General features: G+C 47.9%; 1 protein-coding gene and 1 long non-coding RNA gene across 10 annotated transcripts in view; one reads left to right on the top strand and one right to left on the bottom strand.

Moving 5' to 3' along the window:
* TREH (trehalase) overlaps positions 1-23,094 on the bottom strand; it is a 45,793-nt gene that overhangs the window by 15,332 nt on the left and 7,367 nt on the right. For 2 of the 7 annotated variants that reach the window (XM_009187411.4, XM_003910792.5), the window contains exons 1-10: positions 19,522-20,162; positions 3,318-3,418; positions 3,031-3,175; positions 2,859-2,946; positions 1,881-1,981; positions 1,628-1,720; positions 1,383-1,499; positions 1,149-1,271; positions 854-903; positions 527-721 (exon numbers count right to left, since the gene is read on the bottom strand). In XM_009187411.4, the coding sequence (XP_009185675.2) occupies positions 527-721; positions 854-903; positions 1,149-1,271; positions 1,383-1,499; positions 1,628-1,720; positions 1,881-1,981; positions 2,859-2,946; positions 3,031-3,175; positions 3,318-3,418; positions 19,522-19,610 (1,102 nt within the window). In that variant the 5' untranslated portion in view covers positions 19,611-20,162. Of the gene's footprint in view, positions 1-526; positions 722-853; positions 904-1,148; positions 1,272-1,382; positions 1,500-1,627; positions 1,721-1,880; positions 1,982-2,858; positions 2,947-3,030; positions 3,176-3,317; positions 3,419-19,521; positions 20,168-23,094 lie in introns of those variants that run through there. The other 5 variants (XM_031652906.1, XM_031652907.1, XM_009187413.4 and 2 more) reach the window with 5 other exon arrangements.
* On the top strand, positions 720-22,387 carry LOC108582060. Of its 3 annotated transcripts, XR_001895202.3 has the most exons (5): positions 720-804; positions 895-1,112; positions 4,224-4,286; positions 16,775-16,903; positions 22,181-22,387. It is a non-coding gene; the product is annotated as an uncharacterized LOC108582060 (long non-coding RNA). The 3 variants fall into 3 exon arrangements; XR_004177333.1 differs by lacking the exon at positions 720-804 and having other exon boundaries at positions 814-1,112; XR_004177334.1 differs by lacking the exons at positions 720-804; positions 4,224-4,286 and having other exon boundaries at positions 814-1,112.

Below are 23,094 nucleotides of genomic sequence, written 5' to 3'. Positions count from 1 at the left end.
GTGGCTCTATTTTGGCCTCCACCCTTTGTGTTTCTCTGCAAGGGCTAAGACACCCTGATGACCAAGGGGATGTGCCGACCTGGAACCGAGCACACTTCTGGTCTCTAGGTCCTGGAATTTCCTGAGCATATGGCCCCACACTGCTCCCAGGGAACCACTGGAGCTGATCTGTCCCAGGGTCTATCCTCCCAATGGTATTGGCTGAGTGGATTCCCCTAGCTCTGAGGGGGTCAAGAACAGCTGTCTGAGGAGAGGGAGTGGATGGATTTTGGATGTGTGGACTAGGGTTCCCCTCACAGACCCTAGAGACCCTCACAGTAAGAAAGGGAGGAAGAGGGGATTAGGGTGGGCTCCGTTTGTCCTCTTGTCTGGTACACAAATGTGAGTGCAGGCGTCCACTATGGCGGGGCTCGACAGGCTGGGTTGCTGAAGGCCTGTCACCCCAGGGTCCTACTTCCAGTTCTATTGCCAAGTCTGAGGCAGGAAACCAGACTCCCTGCTTACCCTTCCCTCCTGGGGTGCTCACCCAGCCTGGAATAGAATTTGCTCATCAGCTCCTCTGCTTGGCATAGGAAGGCATTCAGGTCAACAGGCACCAGTTTGCTGGTTCGGATGCCACTAAGCGAGTTGGGGTTTGGGCCTCCGATGAGCCAGCGTGAAGAGAAGTCCCAGCCAGACTCGGCCCCAGCCTTGAGCTCAGCCCACAGAGCCTCCCGGTCTCCTGTGAGGACACAGCAGGGAACCCAGCCAGTCCCGCCTGCAGGATAGGCAGCCAATGACCGGAGACCAGAGCCTGACACAGAGGTGCTCAGCCGCCCTGCCCCCAGCCCTCCCTCACCCTGCTGCTGCTCACCTTCCGGCAAGGTGTCAGCCAACTCTGTGTCTTTGCTGTAGGACTCAGGCCTGGCAAAGAGGAGAGGTGGGCAGCCCGGCACTAGTAGCTACTAAGCCCCTCTGTGGTCAAGAGGAGGCTGAGCCATCTTGATCCAACTGCCCTTGGGCCCCCACAGCCCAGGATTGCAGAGGGCTCTCGGTGTCACCATCTGAGAGGTCAGGCTAAGTCACTCCTCCTCCTGCCCGGGGCATTGTGATGCTCTAACCAGAGTGAGCAGGTAAGAGATTGAGGGGTGGGCTGTGCAGTTCCTCACCTGGGTCCCCCATAAGGGACATAATAGCGATTCAGGAGGTAGTTCTTTCCCTCTAAGCTCACAGAGACAGTCCTGTTCTTGGTCCAAAAGTCCAATTCCAAGGCTAGCGTCTCAATGTTCTCCCTGGAGTGAAGCAGACAACACCTCAGCCCAGGCGCGCTGCCCATCCCCAGCCCTGAGAGGTCTGAGGTGGGGGGTGGGTCTGCAGAGCAGCACAAGAAGGGTGGTACCCACTGTAGGAAGGTGGTGTCGTTGGTGTGAGTCAGGTAGCAATCCATCATGAGGGTCAAGAGTGGGGGCTGGCTCCGCTGCAGGTAGTACACGCGCCCGCCATTGGGGACATGCCCATAGCTGCCAAGAGGAAGGCCTGCTGAGATGCCTTCTCCCCAGCAACTGGCACCAAGGCAATCCAGCTCCAGGCCTATGGCACACCTGCCAATCCTCCCCACCTAGGCTGGAAGTGCCTGGCCCCCTCTCACGTTTTCACCAGGTCCAAGAAGTTCTGCAGCATGCCCTTCACCGTCTCAGCCATCTCCGAGAGGAGCAGACCCTCCATGACCCAGTAGGAGTCCCTGGGGAAGGGGCAGCTTAGGCACCACCCTACTGTCTCCCTCTGCCCTGCACACCAGCCAGTGGGGCACTCTGCCCTGCTCAAGACACCCTGCTGGCCCTGGGTTTCTGCACCACTGCCAGTCCTGCAGGCCCCCTGGTCTCTCAGGCCTGGGCGCTCACCAGTAGTAGAACTCCACAAAGCGACCGCCAGGCACAATGAAGGGGTGTTCTGAGTAGATGAGAGAGAACCGTTCAGGGTGGCTGAGAACCTCTGGCTTCATCTGGAATCAGGAGAGAGGGCAAGGGGAGCCTAGAATCCCCATGGAAGCAGAGGCCGCAGGCAGCTGGGGAATCTGAGGCTCCGGGAGTCACAGGCTTTGGAGCCAGGCAGTTGGGTTCAGCTCTGGCTCCCCTGCTGCTCAGCCATGTGATAAAGGCCTGGCCGCTGGGAGCCCTGGGGTCCTCATCTGTCACCTTCTGGCCTTGGGAGTCCTGGCTCAACTTGGTGCCAGGTAGAAGACCCGACCACTCAGCCAGGCACCGGGCAGGTATCCACCAAGCAGCGGCCATTACAAAGACCCAGGGTGGGCTGGGTGGGTAAGGGGGTGCCAGCCCCCCATTTCCCCTCTACTCCCCATCCTTGCTGCCACCACCCAACCAGGTTCAGAGGATTGTCCCATCACCCCCATTCTCTGAGCCAGGTAGGGGTAAAACCCCAAACCCTTTCCCCAGGTGAGGGGATATAGGTGAGCAAAGTAGCTCAGGACAGGGCTGAGCACAGGGCCTGGCCCCAAGCAGCAGTAGCACTGACTCTTCCTGAGACGGAGGCCTCCTGAGAAGGAGCTCAAGGAAGGAGACAGCCCAGCAGGCAGTGAACATCTACCCAGTACTGGGCAGCCTGGAGGTGGCAGGGCAGGCTGGGGTTTCCTAGGGAGGCTGGGGAGCCTTCCTGGAGGAGGCGAGGCATTAGAAGTAGATGCTGCGCTTCTGATCTCAAAAGTTCTTTCTAGAGGGCTTCTATTTGGGGACCCAGGGGTCAGGAACTGGTTTCTCAGAAAAAGAAGCCCGATCTGTGCTCCAGAGACACTGTGGGCCCCAGGCACATTCCTCTCTCCAGTTCCCTTGGCCAGGCCTTGGGCAGGCCCAGGACGCTGATACCTTCTTCCCCAGCTTCTTCCAGAGCTGGTGCAGCTGCCCTGCCCAGACACGTAGTTTGGCATCTGAAATCTTCTGCAGGAACTGGGGGCTGGAAGAACACAGGCCCCCCAGGGTTCAGGGAGGCAGCTCGGTTGGAAGGGACCCTCTCTTGTTCCCCGTCCAGAGTTCATACCTGTCTTTCCAGTCTGCAGGGGTCCAGGGCTGCAGCTCCTGCCCCTTGGCCTGGAAGTGTTCCTGGACAAACGCCTGCAGCTGCTCCCTGGGGATGCTGTGATTGTGGTCCCTGGACAGCTCAGTGAAGGTCTGCAGGACTTGTTCTGGAGAGCAGGCAGCAGGGAGGGGTCAGCAGGGTGTCACAAGCCACTCCCTGATCACAGGGGCCTCTCTGCTTGTTCTTGCCCCCTGCCTTCTTTAGAGAGAAGGTTCTTTGGAGAGGAGGTTCAGCCCTAGGTGCTTCACCTGGAGCTATAGACAGTGGCATGTCCACAAACTGCTTGTCATCCTGGTAGAGCTTGGCCATTTGAACTTGGTGTAAGAGCTCCCCGTGGCAGTAAATCTCGCTGCAGAGACAGGGATAGGAGCAGGTCAGGTCACCACCAGCACCCCACTGGGACAGAAGAGAAGGCTAGAGTCTGTGGCAGACTGGTCAAGGCATGTTCCCTGGGACTGGACAAGGGCTGTGTGTGTGTGTGTGTGTGTGTGTGTGTGTGTGTGTTAGGAGTTTGTGGGTTGGAGTGACATACAGGGCTGAGGGAACAAGTAGGGTCTTCGGGCAATAAAGTGCCTGTCTGACTGCCTGAGCCCACACTGGTGGCTAATTTGAGATGGTGTAGAATAGCTGGTAGACAAAGGGAGGTTAGCACTTTAATCATACTGGTGTGGCCAATTCTCTGTACAATGGCCCTGTGTAAACTCAATCGGAAGGGCTTATGGCAGAAACCTGGGAGGTGCACTCAGTGGTGATCGCTGAGATTGGGCCAGAACATTTCCAGGTGCAGTGTATGTGTAGGTCATTTGAGAGACAATTACTAGCTGGCTCTTGAGTGTTTCCAGAAACTGCTTCCATGACTGCAGGATACAAAATAATCCTGAAACCTGAAATAGCCATAATGTCTTGGGTGATGTCAGAGGAACACTCCGTAATGAAGGCAGTGCCCAGAAGAGTTTCTGAATAAAATGGAAACGGTTTATTCAGGAGCGTGCTGCTCAGGGAATGCAAGGAGGTGCTCATGGTATTCAGGAGCAGGAAGCCTCTTTCCCCCTTGGGTCAACTCTGGAAGCACCGAGGAGCTGATGGATCCTAGTGCCACATAGGGGCCCTTTGAACAGCTCTTGGTTGAATGACAAAAGCTGCTTGGTTTATAGGTAGAAAGACCTTGTTTGGAAGGCCTTTGCACTCTGACTGAGGATGGAAAATCTTTGAAGAAGGTAAGAACAAATCATCTCAGTGGATTGAATTGCGTGCTGTTTTCCTTGCAGTGATAGAAGAATCAAATGATAAAAGCCCCTGTGTTTGGGTTTTTACTGACTCATGGGCCGTAGCCAATGGCCTGGCAGATGGGCAGTGAAAAACTGAACTACTAAAGTGTTGCCCACCTGGGGCATAACCCTATGGAAATGTAAAGGGCACATTAAAGTAGCTTTGCATATCAGGTTGTAGATGCAAATGTGCAAAATACTACAAGATGCTATATTAGAACAGAAGATGCTGTACCAGTGTGGACCACCAAGTTATATTTCTTCAGATCAAAGAACACAATTGACAGCATCTAGCGTTCAGCAACGGGGCAAGCAATACCACAGCAAATGGACATATGGTGTTGCATACCATCCTCAGAGTAGCGCTTTGATAGAAAATTGGAACAGATAGTTGAAACGTTTGCTGTCTATAGTGGGGGGAGGGAGATAAAAGCATGAAGGGGTGGCTTACATACCTTCAAAAATGTGTGCTCTGGCTGGGCACGGTGGCTCACACCTGTAATCCCAGCACTTTGGGAGGCCGAGGCCGGTGGATCAGTTGAGGTCAGGAGTTCAAGACCAGTCTGGGCAATATGGTGAAACCCCATCTCTACCAAAAATACAAAAAGTAGCCAGGTGTGGTGGCAGGCGCCTGTGATCCCAGCTACTTGGGAGGCTGAGGCAGGAGAGTCACTTAAACCTGGGAGGTGGAGGTTGCAATGAGCCAAGATCACACCACTGCACTCCAGCCTGGCCAACAAGAGCAAGACTCTGTCTTTAAAAAAAAAAAAAAAAAAAAAAAGTGTGTGCTCACATTCAACTTGAGAGGAGCAAAGGGAGGTCTCCATTGGATGGATTCCCCTAATTTTTCTGGGAGATCTGGGAAGAGGGAGGGCGAAGTTGTTGGTATAACTATATGATTTGTTCCCAAATCATCTCAACTACATTTTCCTGCCCAATACAGTGGCCCCAGGACTAGAACTGCAAATGTGAGTGTCAGAAGAAGGGACGATTCTCAAGGAAAAAACTGCAACTGTACCTTTAAACCTTTATGCCAGATTTACTAAGGGTCTGATAGGATGTGTTGTGCCTTCACAGTATCTGGCTAAATTTGGCTTCTTAGTGAATGAAGCCATGTTGCCTAGTGGTCAAGATAGCCCACTAGTTCCGCACCTTTGTAACTCTTCCTTACATGACTGGCAGCGGACTGAGGGCAAGACACCTGCAACAGTACTGTTAGTGCTGGCAATGTGGATCAGCACAGTGGCCAAGCCTAATGTCCCTTCCAGAAGTGGAAAAACTTGGTAAAAATCAATGATAGGCTGGGCGTGGTGGCTCATGCCTGTAGTCCTAGCACTTTGGAAGTCTGAGGCAGGTGGATCAGGAGGTCAGGAGATCGAGACCGTCCTGGCCAACATGGCAACACCCCCGTCTCCACTAAAAATGCAAAAATTAGCTGGGTATGGTGATGCCTGTAATTCTAGCTACTTGGGAGTCTGAGGCAGGAGAGTTGCTTGAACCCGGGAGGTGGAGGTTGCAGTGGGCCAATATTGCATCACTGCACTCCAGCCTGGGCAATAGAGTAAGACTCTACCTCAAAACAAAAACAAATGAAAAAAGATCAATGACAGATGGTGAGGAAGAGACGCAGTAGCTGAGGGTAAAGGAAAGAGTAAATGGGTTATGCAATGAGGGGAATGCAATATCATGTAGGTGCCTGGAGAGACTCAAAACAAGAGAGTAAGATTGTGTCTTAGCATGATTATACCGGATGCCTGAAAGGGGGAAGCCATGCATTTGCCAAGACGACTCCTGCTTTTGGGCCCTGACAAGGTCAAATGGCAGCCTGCAAACCTGAGTGGCACTGCTCTGAGACTTGGTCATATGATATGAGGATGAGCTGCTCCAGTTGCTGACAACAGAATGTAACTCTAGCAATGTGCCAGAGATTTTTGACTCTTAATTTTCAGGTTACGTCTACTACGAAGGATACCATTTGGGAAGGAATTTCCAGGAACTACTCTTTTTGGGGCCTTCGGATTATGTGGTTTACAACTCCTGGCAGAGTAATCACTGTGTAACCGTAAACCTTGATCATTGAATGCTTAGAAAGGTCTCCAGTTAAAATGAACGAAATATAGCAGCAGCATGGCCAGCCTATTCCAATGAGCTCCATGCACAAATGCAGATCATCCTTGTTTTTGTGGATGAAAAGCTGTTAAACAGAATAGAAAAAAATTTTATTTTATTTTTTATTTTTTTATTTTTTTTAAGACGGAGTTTTGCTCTTGTTGCCCAGGCTGGAGTGCAATGGCGCGATCTCAGCTCACTGCAACCTCTGCCTCCCGGGTTCAAGTGATTCTCCTGTCTCAGCCTCCTGAGTAGCAGTAGCTGGGATTACAGGCATGCGCCGCCACGCCCGGCTAATTTTGTATTTTTAGTAGAGATGGGATTTCTCTATTTGGTCAGGCTGGTCTCAAACTTCCGGCTTCAGGTGATCCACCCGTCTCAGCCTCCCAAAGTGCTCGGATTACAGGTGTGAGCCACTGCACCTGGCCTAGTTTTTATTTTTTTAGATAAGGGCTCACTCTGTCACCCAGGCTGGAATGTAGTGGTGCAATCACAGCTCATTGCAACCTCAATCTCCCAGGCCCAAGTGATCCTCCTATGTCAGCCTCCTGAGTAGCTGGGACTACAGGCATATGCCAGCGTATCCACCTAATTTTTTCTATGTTTTTTTGTAGAGACCGGGTCTTAATATGTTGCCCAGGCTGGTCTTGAACTCCTGGCTTCAAGTGATCCTCCTGGCTTGGCCTCCCAAAGTGTTGAGATTACAGGCATGGGCCAGGATGCCCAGCCCAAATGGGTTTCTTATAGTAGTAAAGCAGTAGGCATCCCATGATATGTCCAAATTCTCCTGGGGAACAGCCCCATGCTGAGACAAGGAAGGCTATGGGAGGCTTTATGGCATACTCAAACTAATTACACCCAGGTGTGATGACCACTCATCTAACCCTAGTATGGGGAACTCACAAATTCTGGGTACAAAACATGTATCCTAAAGGCACTCAGGCCTTTAATGCAAAATGGCAACAGCATACATGGTGGAACAAATATTGTCCATGAGATAGAAAAAACTCTAAGGGAGATAGGTTCCCCCATCATGGAACATGCTGAATTTATTAATCCTATTTTTTCACCTTAAAGTCTTTTATCCCTAACACATTTACTTTTTTTTTTTTGAGACCGAGTCTCACTCTGTTGCCCAGGCTGGAGTGCAGTGGCACCATCTCGGCTCACTGCAACCTCTACCTCCCTTGTTCAAGCAATTCTCATGCCTCAGCCTCCCAAGTTGCTAGGAGTACAGGCATGTGCCACCACACCCGGCTAATTTTCGTATTTTAGTAGAGAGAGGGTTTCACCATATTGGTCAGGCTGGTCTTGAACCTTCTGACCTCAGACGATCCAGCTGCCTCGGCCTCCCAAAGTGTTGGGATTATAGGCATGAGCCACGGCACCTGGCCTACAAATTTACTTTTAACAAGGAGAAGCATTTAGAGAAAAAGATGTATTAGAGGAGGAGGGAATACTTCTAAACTCATTCTGCAAAGCCAGTATTACCCTGATCCCAAAACCAGATGAAGACACATCAAAAAATAAAAAATAAAACTACAGGCCAGTATCACTAATGAATATTGATGCAAAAATCCTCAACAAAACACTGGTAAACCTTGGCCGGGCGTGGTGGCAAAACCCTGTCTCTACAAAAAAACAAAAATATTAGCTGGGTGTGGTGGCATGCACTCGTAGTCCCAGTTGCTTGGGAGGCTAAGGTGGCAGGATTGCTTAAGCCCAGGAGGCAGAGGTTGCAGTGAGCTGTGATTGTGCTGCTGTACTCCAGCCTGGGCGGCAACAGAGCAAGACTATGTCTCAAAAAAAAAAAGAAAGAAAGATTTTCCATGTTCATTGTTTATGGATTGGAAGAATCAATATTGTTAAAATGTTCATATGGGCTGGGTGCAGTGGCTCATGCCTGTAATTCCAGCACTTTGGGAGGCCAAGGCAGGCCAATCACTTGAGGTCAGGAGTTCGAGACCAGCCTGACCAACATGGTGAAACCCCGTCTCTACTAAAAATACAAAAATTAGCCAGGTGTGGTGGTGCATGCCTATAATCCCAGCTACTCGAGAGGCTGAGGTAGGAGAATTGCTTGAACCCAGGAGGCAGAGGTTGCACCACTGCGCTCCAGCCTGAGTGACACAGCAAGACTCCATCTCGGAAAAAATAAAAAATAAAAATAAATAAATAAATAAATAAGGAACTCATACAACTCTATTAAAAAAGCTAATAATCCAATTTAAAATGGGCAAAAGACCTGAATAGACATTACTGAAAAGCAGACATACATTTCCTTAAGTAAGAAAATAAATTTTAAAAAAAGACATATAAATGGCAAGCATATGAAAAGGTGCTCAATATAATTGATCATCAGAGAAATGCAAATCAAAACTACAATGAGATAGCATTTCATCCTTATTAAAATGGCTTTTATCCAAAAGCCAGGCAATAACAAATGCTGGTGAGGATGTGGAGAAAAGGAAATTCTCATACCCTGTTGGTGGGAATGTAAATTAGTACAACCACTATGGAGAACAGTTTGAAGGTTCCTCAAAAAACTAAAAATAGAGCTACCATATGATCCAGCAATCCCATTGCTAGATATATGACCGAAAGAAAAGAATCAATATATTGAAGCACTATTGACAATAGCCAAGATTTGGAAGCAACCTAAGTGTCCATCGACTGATGAATGGATAAAGAAAATGTGGTATATATCCACAATGGAGTACTATTCAGCCATATAAAAGAATGAGATCCTGCCATTTGCAAGAACATAGATGGAACTGGAGGTCATTATATTAAGTGAAATAAGCCAGGGGCAGAAAGACAAACTTCATATGTTCTCACTTATTTGTGGGAGCTTAAAATTAAAATAATTGAACTCATGGAGATAGAGAGTAGAATGACAATTAGGAGAGGCTGGAAAGGGTAGTGGTATAGTGGCAGGCATCGGGGGGACGTGGGGATGGTTAATGGTACACAGAAACAGAAATAATGAATAAGACCTAGTATTTGCTAGCACGACAGGTGACTGTAGCCGAAAATAATTTAATTGTACATTTAAAAATAACTAAAAGAGTATAATCAGATTGTTTGTAACATGAAGGATAAATGCTTGAGGTGGTGGACACCTCATGTACCCTGGTGTCATTATTACCCATCGCATGCCTGTATCAAAATATCTCATGTAATTAATAAATCTATTCACCTACTATGTACCTCCAAAATTTAAAAATTAGAAAAAAGAACAAAACAAAACAAAAGATTAAGTGAGGGGCTTCAAGTGTCTTAAATATTAAATAAATGTAAGGTTTTTTTATTTTAAAAAAATCAATTTCCAGTTCCACTCCCCTACTCAGAGATTGGGAGGTCAGGCTGATATCACTTGGATCAAAGCCCCACCTCTCCAAACACACAGGTTGGTCTTTCTGGCATGTCCAGTCCTCATCCTGAGTCAGCTAATTAGTATAATCCATCTAGAGCCTCATCATGAATACTGAAGACACACCTATCATTTGGGAAATTGCAAGAGCTTAGAAGTTACTTCCCAGCAACCTGGGTCAAAGAACGGACAAACTCTGTTATACAACAGTCCAGTCCCTAGCCTTTACCCATAGATCCCTTGTAGCAAAACAGTCATACTTTCCTGAGCAACTGCATTTGGAATAGCATTTTTGTAACGACAAAGGGATAGTATCAACATGAATATATTGAAAATTTAGAGGAGCTAGTGTGGAAGTAGAGATGGGAAGCGTTTAGCTCAATTTCCCAATACATGTGACCCTCAATATTAGTATTATAATCTTGCCAACAACGCCAGTGCTTTATCATATTGCACTATGGTAGATGTAACCTGAAAATTAAGAGTCAAAAGATGTTCACACATTACTAGAGTCCTATTGTCATTAATAATTAGTCCTGTTCATCACCAGATCATATGACAAAATGTCTCCCAGGATAAGGCCACTCAGGCTGGCAGGCTCCCCTTTGATCTTGTCAGTTTCCAGAGCAGGAGTGGTCTTGGCAAAATATGGCTTTACCCTTTCAGGCGTCAAGTATAGTTGAATGAAGAGGCGATAGCATCTTTTTCTCTGATCTTCTTTCTAAGCATTAATGTAATAGTGGACTTCCCTCATTGCATTTCTTATTAATGCATGGATTTACTCATTTATTCCCAGCTACTACACCTCTTGTTCTCCATTTATACCCAAACTTTTCCACCTTTGGAAAGAACATTGGGTTAGGCCACTGTGTTTATCCAGATTGTAGGTAGAAACACTTGTCTTGTAAATGCTTCTCCTTCGGTCCACTCCCATTCATACAGGGCAGGCTTACATAGGTACAGAACTAGTAAGCTATCTTGAGCAGTAGGCAGTATATTTGTATTTATTGTTAGCCCCATTTTTGCTAGATAAGGTGAAGGCACAACCTGCCCCATCAGACCCTTAGGAATTCTCACATAAAAGTTGAAGAATATAGTTATACTTTCTTGCTTAGGAGTAATTCCTGCCTCTTGCATTTGTATCTGCAGTCCTAATTCAAAATTCTAGCAGATAAATGTAACAAAGAGATTAAAATAATTGAAAAGAATCAAGCAGAAACCCTAGAGCTGAAAAATGCAATTGGCATACTGAAGAATGCATCAGAGTCCTTTAATAGCAGAATTGATCAAGCAGAAGAAAGAATTAGTGAGCTTGAAGACAGGCTATTTGAAAATACACTATCAGAGGAGACAAGAGAAAAAAGAATAAACAACAAAGAAGCACACCTACAGGATCTAGAAAATACAATCAAAATGCCTCAAAATGGCAAATCTAAGAGTTATTGGACTTAAAGAGGAGGTAGAGAAAGAGATAGGGACAGAAAATTTATTCAAAGGGGTAATAACAGAGAACTTCCCAAACCTAGAGAAAGATATCAATATCCACGAACAAGAAGGTTATAGAGGCCGGGCGCGGTGGCTCAAGCCTGTAATCCCAGCACTTTGGGAGGCCGAGGCGGGCGGATCACGAGGTCAGGAGATCGAGACCATCCTGGCTAACACAGTGAAACCCCGTCTCTACTAAAAATACAAAAACTTAGCCGGGCGAGGTGGCAGGCGCCTATAGTCCCAGCTACTCGGGAGGCTGAGGCAGGAGAATGGCGTGAACCCGGGAGGTGGAGCTTGCAGTGAGCTGAGATCCGGCCACTGCACTCCAGCCTGGGTGACAGAGCGAGACTCCGTCTCAAAAAAAAAAAAAAAAGAAAAAAAAAAAAAAAAAAAAAAAAAAAAAGGGGAAAAAAAAACAAAAAAAAGAAGAAAAAAAAAAAAAACAAAAAAAAAAAAAAAAAAAAAAAAAAAAAAAAAAAAAAAAAAAAAAAAAAGAAGGTTATAGAACACCAAGCAGATTTAACCTAAAGGCTACCTCAGGGCATTTAATAATCAAACTAAAGGTCAAGGACAAAGTAAGGATACTAAAAGCAGCAAGAGAAACGAAACAAATAATATACAATGGAGCTCCAATATGTCTGGCAGCAGACTTCTCAGTGGAAAGCTTACAATCCAGGAGAGAATGTCATGACATATTTAAAGTGCTGAAGGAAAAAAAAAAACTTTTACCCTTGAATAGTATATCTGGTGAAAATGTCCTTCAACCATGAAGGAGAAATAAAGACTTTCCCAGACAAGCAAAAGCTGAAGGATTTCATCAATACCAGACCTGTCCTACAAGAAATGCTAAAGAGTGTACTTTGGTCAGAAAGAATAGGATGTTAACACGCAGTAAGAAATCACCTAGGCCGGGCGCGGTGGCTCAAGCCTGTAATCCTAGCACTTTGGGAGGCCGAGACGGGCGGATCACGAGGTCAGGAGATCGAGACCATCCTGGCTAACACGGTGAAACCCCGTCTCTACTAAAAAGTACAAAAAACTAGCCGGGCGAGGTGGCGAGCGCCTGTAGTCCCAGCTACTCGGGAGGCTGAGCCAGGAGAATGGCGTAAACCCGGGAGGCGGAGCTTGCAGTGAGCAGAGATCTGGCCACTGTACTCCAGCCTGGGTGACAGAGCGAGACTCTGTCTCAAAAAAAAAAAAAAAAAAAAAAAAAAAAGAAATCACCTGGGCCGGGCACAATGGCTCATGCCTGTAATCCCAGCACTTTGGGAGGCCGACGTAGAAAGATCACTTGAGGAGTCTGAGACCAGCCTGACCAACATGGTGAAATCCTGTCTCTACCACAAAATACAAAAAAATTAGCCAGGTGTGGTGGCACACACCTGTAGTCCCAGGTACTCAGGAGGCTGAAGTGGGAGAATCGCTTGAACCAGGGAGGTGGAGGTTGCAGTGAGCTGAGATCTCACCACTGCACTCCAGCCTGGGCAACAGAGTGAGACACTGTCTCAGGAAAAAAAAAAAAAAAAAAAAAAAAGTTAATGATCGCTGGATTCAGTGGATCAGGGCTGTAATCCCAGCACTTTGGGAGGCTGAGGCAGGCAGGTCACTTGAGGTCAGGTGTTCGAGACCAGCGTGGCCAACATGGTGAAACCCCATCTCTACTAAAAATACAAAAAATTAGCTGGGCATGGTGGCGCATGCCTGTAATCCCAGCTACTTGGGAGACTGAGGCATGAGAATTGCTTGAACCCAGGAAATAGATGTTGCAGTAAGCTGAGATCGCACCACTGCACTCCAGCCTGGGTGACAGAGTGAGATTCCATCTCAAAAAAAAAAGAAATCACCTGAAGATACAAAACTCACTGGTAATAGTAAGCACACAGAAAAAACACAGAATATCGTAACACTAGAACTGTGGTGTGTAAACCACTCTTATCCTATGTATCTGCAGTCCTGGGACCACTGGGATTTACTGGAACCACTGAATCATCTGGAAACAGAAAGTTTAGTTAATGTGGGGAAGAAAGAAAACGGTATAGTCATACCACATGGGAAGAATTGCTAGTCATCGTCCCCCAGTCTCTCTTCCCTTTAACTTCCAGAAAAGCAGAAGAATCTATCTAATAGGGACAAACCCTTGAGCCCCCTTATGCTGAGTGTGAGCACATACTTGTGAAGGCACGTAAGCCAGCCTTTCATACCCTTATTCCCTGCTGTTTTAGATAGCACATGCTTCAACTGCCCATCCCAATTCTCTATGGAACCACTCCTCTGAAGATGAAAGTGTTTCTTGATCTGAAGAAATATAACTCAATGGTTCAAATTGGTGGAGTATCTTTTGTTCTGACCCTTTTACAGTGTCAGTATTTTGAGCATTTGCATCTACCACTGGCCATGCAAACTCCAGTCCAGAATCAGTGTCTACTCTTGTCAGGACCCATTTGTAGCCCTCCAGGCCTACCAGAATCAGTCCATCTTGCCAGGTATGTGCAGGGCCTTCCCTCCAAGGTCATCTTCCCACAGCCGTGTGCAGTCTTTCTCTTTTTGGCAGACAGAAAAGTACTTACTGGCATTTTGTGCCTCGGCGGGAACAAGAGGACTAAGTCTAAATTCAGCCCTTCTCTGCATGGCTGCTGCCCTGCAATGTCCATTTATCTCATGAACACAGGTGGCCACCTCAAGCGAGCACACAGGGATGCCTGCTTGTTGCCCCAGTTCCCTTTTGATCCTGGAAAGGGGTTATTCTGATGGACATCAACATAACCTGCTTTAATGCACTCCTAAAATTCCTGTTGTGATTTCCATATAGACAAGGTTCCCATTGTCCTTCTGCCTGACCATATGGCCGGGCCATTGGCCACTGTCCAAGAGTTAGTAAAAACCTAAACAGTATGCAATTCAGCCCACAGAGCTGATTTGTTCTTGCCTTCTTTGATCAGAGTGACAACCTTCCAAACAGTAGGCTGTTCATTCACCTTGGGACTGCCATCCATAAGCCAAATAGCTCTTTGTTGGTCAATTGAGAGCTGTCAATAGGGCACTGTCCAATTGGCAATAGAATCTAATGAGTGGGTCCAAAGTCAGTCCTAGGGGAAGAGAATCTCTCTGCTCTTGAATACACTGAATAACTCTGCATTCCCCCATGAGCTTATTCCTGATCCAGTCATTTCCACTTCATTATGGAACTCTTCTGGGCCCTGCCCACTCTCTGAGAGCATTTCTCCAACATCACCTAAGATATTATAGGTATTTCAGGTTTCAAGATTATGTTACATCCTTCAGTCATAGGGGCAATTTCAAATAATGTCTGATAGCGAGCCAATAATTACCTCTCACACGGAAATTCTCTAGTCCAAAGTCCCAGCACTCGTGCCAGGAGGTGCTCTAAGACCTTTGCTATAAAGTCCAGTCTATGCTCCAGAGAAGGCTAACAATCTCTGTGGAGCTGGGCAATCTTATTGGTTCCCATTTGGAATGTCTAATCAATATTGCTTGATGAGTGGATGTCCATGCCTTCTGTTTTACAATACTAGGTAGTCGAAATGTTTCCTGGTCAGATACAATATCCATCCCTGTAATACATTCAGGTAGAAGAGATGCAACACTCCACATAAAACCTGTTCAAGCCCATACCAGTTTTTTGTTTTGTTTGGTTTTGGTTTTGAAATGGAGTTTCGCTCTTGTTGCCCAAGCTGGAGTGTAATGGTGCGATCTCAGCTCACTGCAACCTCCTCCTCCTGGGTTCAAGTGATTCTCCTGCCTCAGCCTCCCGAGTAGCTGGGATTACAGGTGCACACCACCATGCCCGGCTAATTTTGTATTTTTAGTAGAGACAGGATTTCTCCATGTTGGTCAGGCTGGTCTTGAACTCCTGATCTCAGATGATCTGCCCACCTCTGCCTCCGAAAGTGCTGGGATTATAGGTGTGAGCCACTGCACCTGGCCACATTTTTATATTCTCTCAATCTCATTGCAGTGCCCATCAGGGCTTCAGCAGGTGCTTTTGGTACCACAGTGCAGGACTGGAGGTTGTAATTCCACCGACCAGAATCTAAGCATGGCCCATCTTTTACTTTCAGTTTGACTATTACAGATAAAAATCTATAGGGATTGTATATATGCTTTTCTTCTTAGTGGTATACATTTTCCTATGCACATGGGCCAACTCCCCAAAAGTTAGAGATCAATCATCTCTAAGTTCCACTGGTAACTTTTACCTCCAGTAACTGATTGCAGCATGACTGTTCTTCACACCATGAGTGACCATGTAGACACTCAAGAATGAAAGATTTCTCATCCCCTGCCCTTTCATCTTTTCTTTTCCCAACCCACATGTTTCAGTGAGTCAGGGTCATTCTAGTAAATCCACATTTTCTGACACCAACTGCAATACTGCAATTTAATCCTGGTGCTAACCATCGGGAGTTAGTGCGGAATCCACACTCAGGTTAAGGGCACAGTCCTGAGTGAGACGGCCTCACGTCTGACACCAGCCACAAGTTCAGGGGTCCCCAGGCCACCTGCACTTCTTACCAAAAGGCTACAAATGTAGGGGTTCCCATAACCCTTTCAGATTTGATAATTTGGTAGAACTCACAGGACTCAGAAAAGCTTACAGTTATGCTTAGGGCTGTAGTTTTATTACAAGAATATAAGCCAGGATCAGCCAAATGAAGAGACACATGGGGCAAGGTCTAGGGGCGCCCTGAATGAACAGCTTCTGTGTCCTTTCCCCATGGAACCAGGACGTTTCCCCTCCTGGCTCATCAATGTGTTCACCAACCAGGACTTGGTATTTATTTGTTTTATTTTTTTGTTTGTTGAGACAGGCAAAAAATCAGGCCAGGTGCAGTGGCTCATGCCTGTAATCCCAGCACTTTGGGAGGCTGAGGTGGGTGGACCGCTTGAGGTCAGGAGTTTAAGACCAGCCTGGCCAACATGGTGAAACCCAGTCTCTACTAAAAATACAAAAATTAGCCAGGCATAGTGGTGCATGCCTATAGTCCCAGCTACTTGGGAGGCTGAGGCAGAAGAATCGCTTGAACCCTGAGGGCAGAGATTGCAGTGAGCCAACATCTTGCCACTGCACTCCAGCCTGGGCAACAGAGCTAGATTCCATCTCAAAACAAAACAAAACAAAAACAAAAAACAGTAATCAGGGACCACTAGGAATAACAGATATTCCTATCACTTGGGAGATTCCAAGAGCTTAGAGGTGACCTTGGAGGAACCCAAGACAAAGACGAAACAAATTCTTCATTATGCAAGAAGTGGCTTGTGCATGAAAGGATTGACTCAGCAGGTCTGCTGTGTTCAAACCCTGCATGTTTCAGAGAAAGTTCTGGCCTGTGACCAGCCCTGAGAGATAAGATTTAAATTACTGAAATATGCTGCCTGATAAGTCTTTGTTTTTCTGGGACCTTGGGCCATGCCAGATATATGATACTAATAATGTGATTTCTGGCAGGGGCCTTTGGCCACCCAGTATCAGTTTGACCTCTGAAGACCTGGGGAGTGAGTAACTGAGGTCAGCCACACAAGTAGTCCATGCTTTCATCACTGACCTCCAATAAAAACACTGGACACCAAGACTCAGGTGAGATTTTGTGGTTGGCAATACTTCATGCGTGCTGTCCCATGTTATTGCTGGAAAAATCAAGTACTGTCCATATAAATCCATTGGGAGAGGAAAAACTGGAAGATTGAGCTTATTTTCTCCTGGACTCGGCCCTAGAATATTTCACCTCCGATGGCTTTTAACATGTATCCTTTCACTGTAAGAAACCATAATCAAGGCCGGGCGCAGTGGCTCACTCCTGTAATCCCAGCACTTTGGGAGGCCGAGGCAGGCAGATCACGCCAACATGGCAACACCCCTGTCTCTACTAAAAATACAAAAATTAGCCAGGCCTGGTGGCAGGCACCTGTAATCCCAGCGACTGGGGAGGCTGAGGCAGGAGAATTGCTTGAACCCAGAAGGTGGAGATTGCAGTGAGCCGAGATTGCGCCACTGCACTCCAACCTGGAGACAGAGCGAGAGTCCATCTCAAAAAAAGAAAAAAGAACGAAACCATAATCATGGTATAACCGTTTGGAAGTATTAGTGAATCACCGGCCTGAGGTTGGTCTTAGGGATCACCAATAAAGTCATCTTCCCCTACGTTTGGCAAACAGACTAATGCTTGACAAAACACTGGACCACCCAGTCTCTCTGAAGTCGTCATTACAATCGCACAGGACAAAACCTATTAACTCTCCCAGGTACACTTTTCCCCTTTATACTCCACAATTGTCATGGGCAAGCACCGTCAACTCGCCCTTAACACGCACCCCCTGTTGAATCCCTTGTCTCTGACTGTAGTCCTACCACTGGAGCCCAAGCCCAAACTTTGTTGCCTGGATCCCCGCTCTCCCCAGACCTGTTCCCACTCTGCCCCAATCACACAGGCCTTCTTCCCAATCCCTGAAGAGCACCTCAGGGCCTCTGCACGGCCCTTTCCACGCATAGACTGTCTTCTCCCAGGTCAGCTCAACGATGGTTCCTACCACAGTTCTGCTCACACATCACCTCCTCAGAGACACTTTTCCTCCCCGTCCTCTCTAACACACCCTCTGCTCACCCGCACCAGCGGGTCCTAACTTCGCTCTACTTCAAACTGTGCTTCTGTTACTGTTTTGCTTTTATTATTATTATTATTATTATTATTATTATTAGAGACAGAGTTTCACTCTCGTTGCCCAGACTGGAGTATAATGGCACGATCTTGGCTCACTGCAACCTCCACTTCCCAAGTTCAAGTGATTCTCCTGCCTCAGCCTCCTGAGTAGCTGGGATTACAGGTGTGTGCCACCACGCCCGGCTAATTTTGTATTTTTAGTAGAGATGGGGTTTCACCATGTTGGTCAGGCTGGTCTCGAACTCCTGACCTCAGATGATCCCCCCGCTACCTCAGCCTCCCAAAGTGCTGGGATTACAGGCGTGAGTCAGCATGCCCAGCTGTTTTGCTTCTATTATTATTGTTCTTGCAGGAGCTGGTAAAGTGGTTGATGTGGCCACAGCTCCATAAATCCATGAGTAATGAAGGGTAGACTTTGCCTGAGTCCAGGAGGCAGGACAGGGTCACTCATCTCTGTCCCTGGTGATGGAAACTCAGGGTTAGGAAAGAGCTTTGACCTGCCCTGGGTCACAAGGAGAGTATTAGGGTCAGGGCTTAAGCCCGGGTGCTGTGGTCAGGCCCTTAGGCCGCCTCTCACACCCAGGCTAGGAAGCTGGAGCAGAAAGTTTGCTAGAACAATCCTGGGAAGAGGCCTGCACAGTTCAAGGGGCAGCTTGCAGGAGGAGAGGGAGGGAGGGTGGGTCAGGCCAACAGGGTGTTAGACCTCAGGCCAGGCTCTGGCAGCTGCAGCTGGTATCAGGACTGCAGGTCCTGGCAGGGGGCAGTGGCTCACGCTTGTATTCCCAGCACAGTCACCAAGACTAATTCCCTTCCAAAGGTGGAAAATTTTGGTAAAAGTCAATGACAGGCCAGACGTGGTGGTGCATGCCTGTGATCCCAGCTACTCAGGAGGCTGAGGCACAAGAATCTCAAACCTGGCCGGGTGCAGTGGCTCAAGCCTGTAATCCCAGCACTTTGGGAGGCCGAGACGGGCGGATCACGAGGTCAGGAGATCGAGACCATCCTGGCTAACACGGTGAAACCCCGTCTCTACTAAAAAAAAAAAATACCAAAACTAGCCGGGCGAGGTGGCGGGTGCCTGTAGTCCCAGCTACTTGGGAGGCTGAGGCAGGAGAATGGCATAAACCCAGGAGGCGGAGCTTGCAGTGAGCTGAGATCCGGCCACTGCACTCCAGCCTGGGCGACAGAGCGAGACTCTGTCTCAACAAAAAAACCAAAAAAACAAAACAAAAAAAAGAATCTCAAACCTGGGAGGTCTAGGCTGCAGTGAGTGGAATGGTGCCACTGTACTTCACCTGGACGACAGAACAAGACTCTAACAAAAAACCCAAACAAACAAAAACAAAAAAAAGGACTGCAGGTGCAGTGCCCAGCATAGAGCCTGCTACACAGGAATCCTGATTTTCTTCTCTTCCCTACTCTTTCCTTCCTTTATAATCTCTTCTTTTCCTTCTGAAGTACTGACCCCAGAGCTTGAGATCTCATCCCAGCCTCCCTCTTATTGCCATCCTCTCCCGCTGCCTTCCCCACACCCTACCTCTCACAGGGTGGGGGTAGGGCCTCCTGGGACCCCAGTCCCAGCCCCAGCAGCAGTAGCAGGCACAGCTTCCAGGTCCTCCCTGGCATGGTGGCTGTGAATGTGACTGAATGAGCAAGCCCAGGCACCCTCGGCTTGCTGGGCACAGCCTGACTCGCCTGCCTGTCCAAGTCGGCCGAAGTCCAGCCTTCGAGGCGTGGCCACCTGAGGGACGTGTGCTTGGTCTGTGTGCAGCCTGCTCGCCCCTCCTGCTCTCAGGGCACAGTGGTCACCTCCCCTGCTTCTACTTTGCTTCTTCTATTTAACTGTCTCAGCTGCTGCCAATGGCTCAGGCCCTTCCCTCAGAGTATGGGGATGGCGGTGGGGAATGGGCACCCGAAGACCAGAGACACAGTCGAGGCCACACACCTGTAACCTGGATGCAAGTTCCTTGGGTGGCCCCAAGACCACCCACTTCAGAGAGTTACCATTTCCCTTAACATTTCAAATAGAATGGCTCAAGATCCTGTCCCTGGTGTGGTATGAAATTCAAGGACTCTCACTGTTGTCTATAAGAGATATGGCAGGAGCACAGGACAGTAGAGCCATTCTGTCTGGGGAGAACTAAGGGAGACCCACCATAGTGTGACATTTGTAATGAGTCTTTTTTTTTTTTTTTTTTGAGACTAAGTCTCACTCTGTCGTCAGGCTGGAGTACAGTGGCATGATCTCGGCTCACTGCCACCTCTGCCTGCCGGGTTCGAGCGATTCTCCTGCCTCAGCCTCCCAAATAGCTGGGACTACAGGCTAATGCCATCACGTCCATTTAATTTTTGTATTTTTAGTAGAGACAGGGTTTCACCATGTTGGCCAGCATTGTCTCAATCTCTTGACCTCATGATCCACTCGCCTTGTCCTCCCAAAGTGCTGGGATTACAGGCCTGAGCTACCACGCCTGTCCTAATGAGTCTTGATGATCACATAGGAGTTTGCCAAGGGAATGGGCTGGAGACCACTACAATGTACGCAGAGCATACAAAGAGAACAGCAAACCCCTCAGCCTAGCTGCAGAGAACTTGGTGTTCATGCAGGGAAGGGTTTTGAGATAAGCTGCAGGAACATGTTGGCACCAGTCTGGAAATGTCTTTGCCAAGCCAAGGAATGTAATTCCTTGTAATTCCCCAAAGTGGAGCTAGAAGAGAAGTTTGTGAGCTTAAGAAGCAGATTCTCGCCGGGAGGGAGCAGTGGCTCACGCCTGTAATCCCAGCACTTTGGGAGGCTGAGGTGGGCAGATCACCTGAGGTCAACATGGTGAAATCCCGTCTCTACAAAAATACAAAAATTATCTGGGCTTGTTGGCGGGCACCTGTAATCCCAGCTCCTCAGGAGGCTGAGGCGGGAGAATCGCTTGAACCCAGGAGGCGGAGGTTGTAGTGAGCTAAGATTGTGCCACTGCACTCCAGCCTGGGTGACAGAGAAAGACTCTGTCAAAAAAAAAAAAAAAAAAAAAGCAGATTCGGTTGCTTTAGAGGCTCATTCCCTCAACATATGGAAGGTGAGCTGAAGGGACAGGGGACGGGGGTGGGCAAGGCACATGGAGTTTAGTGATTGGCGTGACCTCTCCTGAAGGACTTAGGTTTGCTGTTAAGGATGTCAGTTGTGGCACCTGAGCAGTGTTTGCCACTGTTAAAAAGAAAAACCTTAGACAAATTAAATTTAACCATTTATTCAAGCAAAGAAATGACTCATGAATCAGGCACCGCTCTGAACTAGTAAAGGTTCAGATAGCTCCACCCAGTAATGTGGGCAGCTGGCATTGGTTTTTTGTTTGTTTTTTGAGACAGGGTCTCGCTCTGTCGCCCAGGCTGGAGTGCAGTGGTTCCATCACAGCTCACTGCAGCCTTGATCTCTCAGGTTCAAGGGATTCTCCCACCTCAGACTCCTGAGTAGCTGGGACCACAGGCACATGTCACCACACCCAACTAATTTTTTAATTAAAAATACTTTTTTTTTTGTAGAAATTGGGTCTCCCTATGTTGTCCAGGCTAGTCTGGAACTCCTGAGCCAGAGCAATCCTCCTGCCTCATCCTCCCAATGTATTGGGATTATAGATGTGAGCCACCATGCCTGGTCAACAATTTTTTTTTTTTTTCCTGAGATGGAGTCTCGCTCTGTCACCCAGGCTGGAGTGCAGTGGTGCAAGCTCTGCTCACTGCAAGCTCCGCCTCCCGGGTTCACGCCATTCTCCTGCCTCAGCCTCCCGGGCATCTGGGACTACAGGCCCCGCCACCATGCCCAGCTTTTTTTTTTTTTTTTTTTTGTATTTTTAGTAAAGACAGGGTTTCACCATGTTAGCCAGGATGGTCTCAAGCTCCTGACCTCATGATCCACCTGCCTTGGCCTCCCAAAGTGCTGGGATTACAGGCGTGAACCACCGCACCCAGCCAACAATTTTTAAGTGTACAATTCAATTTCCTTTTATTACATTCACAACGCTGTGCAACCACCACCCTTGGATTCTTTGGATAAATCTCACTTGGTCATGATGTCTAATCCTTTTAATAAACTGTTGGTTTTGGTTTGAGAGTATTTTTTTGAGGAATTTTGCATCAATATGTATATAGGATAATTGACTGTAATTTGCTTTTCTTGTGATTTTTTCTTTTTTTTGGACACACAGTCTTGCTCCATCACCCAGGCTGGAAGACAGTGGCATGAACACAGCTCACCGCAACCTCGACCTCCTGGGGCTCAAGTGATCATCTGGCCTCAACCTTCTGCGTGGCCAGGACTACAGGTGCACGCCACCGCGCCTGCGTAACTTTTAAATGTTTTCTTAGAGACCACATCTGACTGCGTCGCCCAGGCTGGTCTTGAACTCCTGGCCTCAACTGATCCTCCCACCTTGGCCTCCCCAAGTGTTCCTCCCCAAGTGTGAGCCACCATGCCCAGCCCTCTTGTGATGTCTTTATCTGGCTTTGATATCAGGGTAATGTTAGCCTCATAGCATGAGTTAGGAAGTATACCCCTCTTCTATTTGTAGAAGTGTTTGAGAAAGATTAATGTTAATTCTTCTTTTTTTTTTTTTTTTTTTTTTGAGACGGAGTCTCGCTCTGTAGCCCAGGCTGGAGTGCAGTGGCCGGATCTCAGCTCACTGCAAGCTCCGCCTCCCGGGTTTACGCCATTCTCCTGCCTCAGCCTTCCCGAGTAGCTGGGACTACAAGCGCCCGCCACCGCGCCCGGCTAGTTTTTTGTATTTTTTAGTAGAGACGGGGTTTCACCATGTTAGCCAGGATGGTCTCGATCTCCTGACCTCGTGATCCGCCCGTCTCGGCCTCCCAAAGTGCTGGGATTACAGGCTTGAGCCACCGCGCCCGGCTGTTAATTCTTCTTTAAATGTTTGGTAGAATGTACCAATGAAGCCATCTGGTCCTGGACCATATTAGGCAGAAACAATATATATGTGGGGGATGGCAGCAGAGAGAGAGAGTTTGAGAGGTAGCTGGCAAGTCCAAAATCTCTAGGGTAGGCCGGCAGGCTGGAGAAACAGGGAAGAAGCTGCAGTTCAAGTCCGAAGGCAGCATGCTGGGAGAA

Source organism: Papio anubis, chromosome 12 (assembly GCF_008728515.1).
Source record: "Papio anubis isolate 15944 chromosome 12, Panubis1.0, whole genome shotgun sequence".
Lineage (NCBI taxonomy): Eukaryota > Metazoa > Chordata > Mammalia > Primates > Cercopithecidae > Papio > Papio anubis.
The sequence above is the reverse complement of the archived record's forward strand: the minus strand, read 5'-3'. Positions and strand labels throughout refer to the sequence as shown.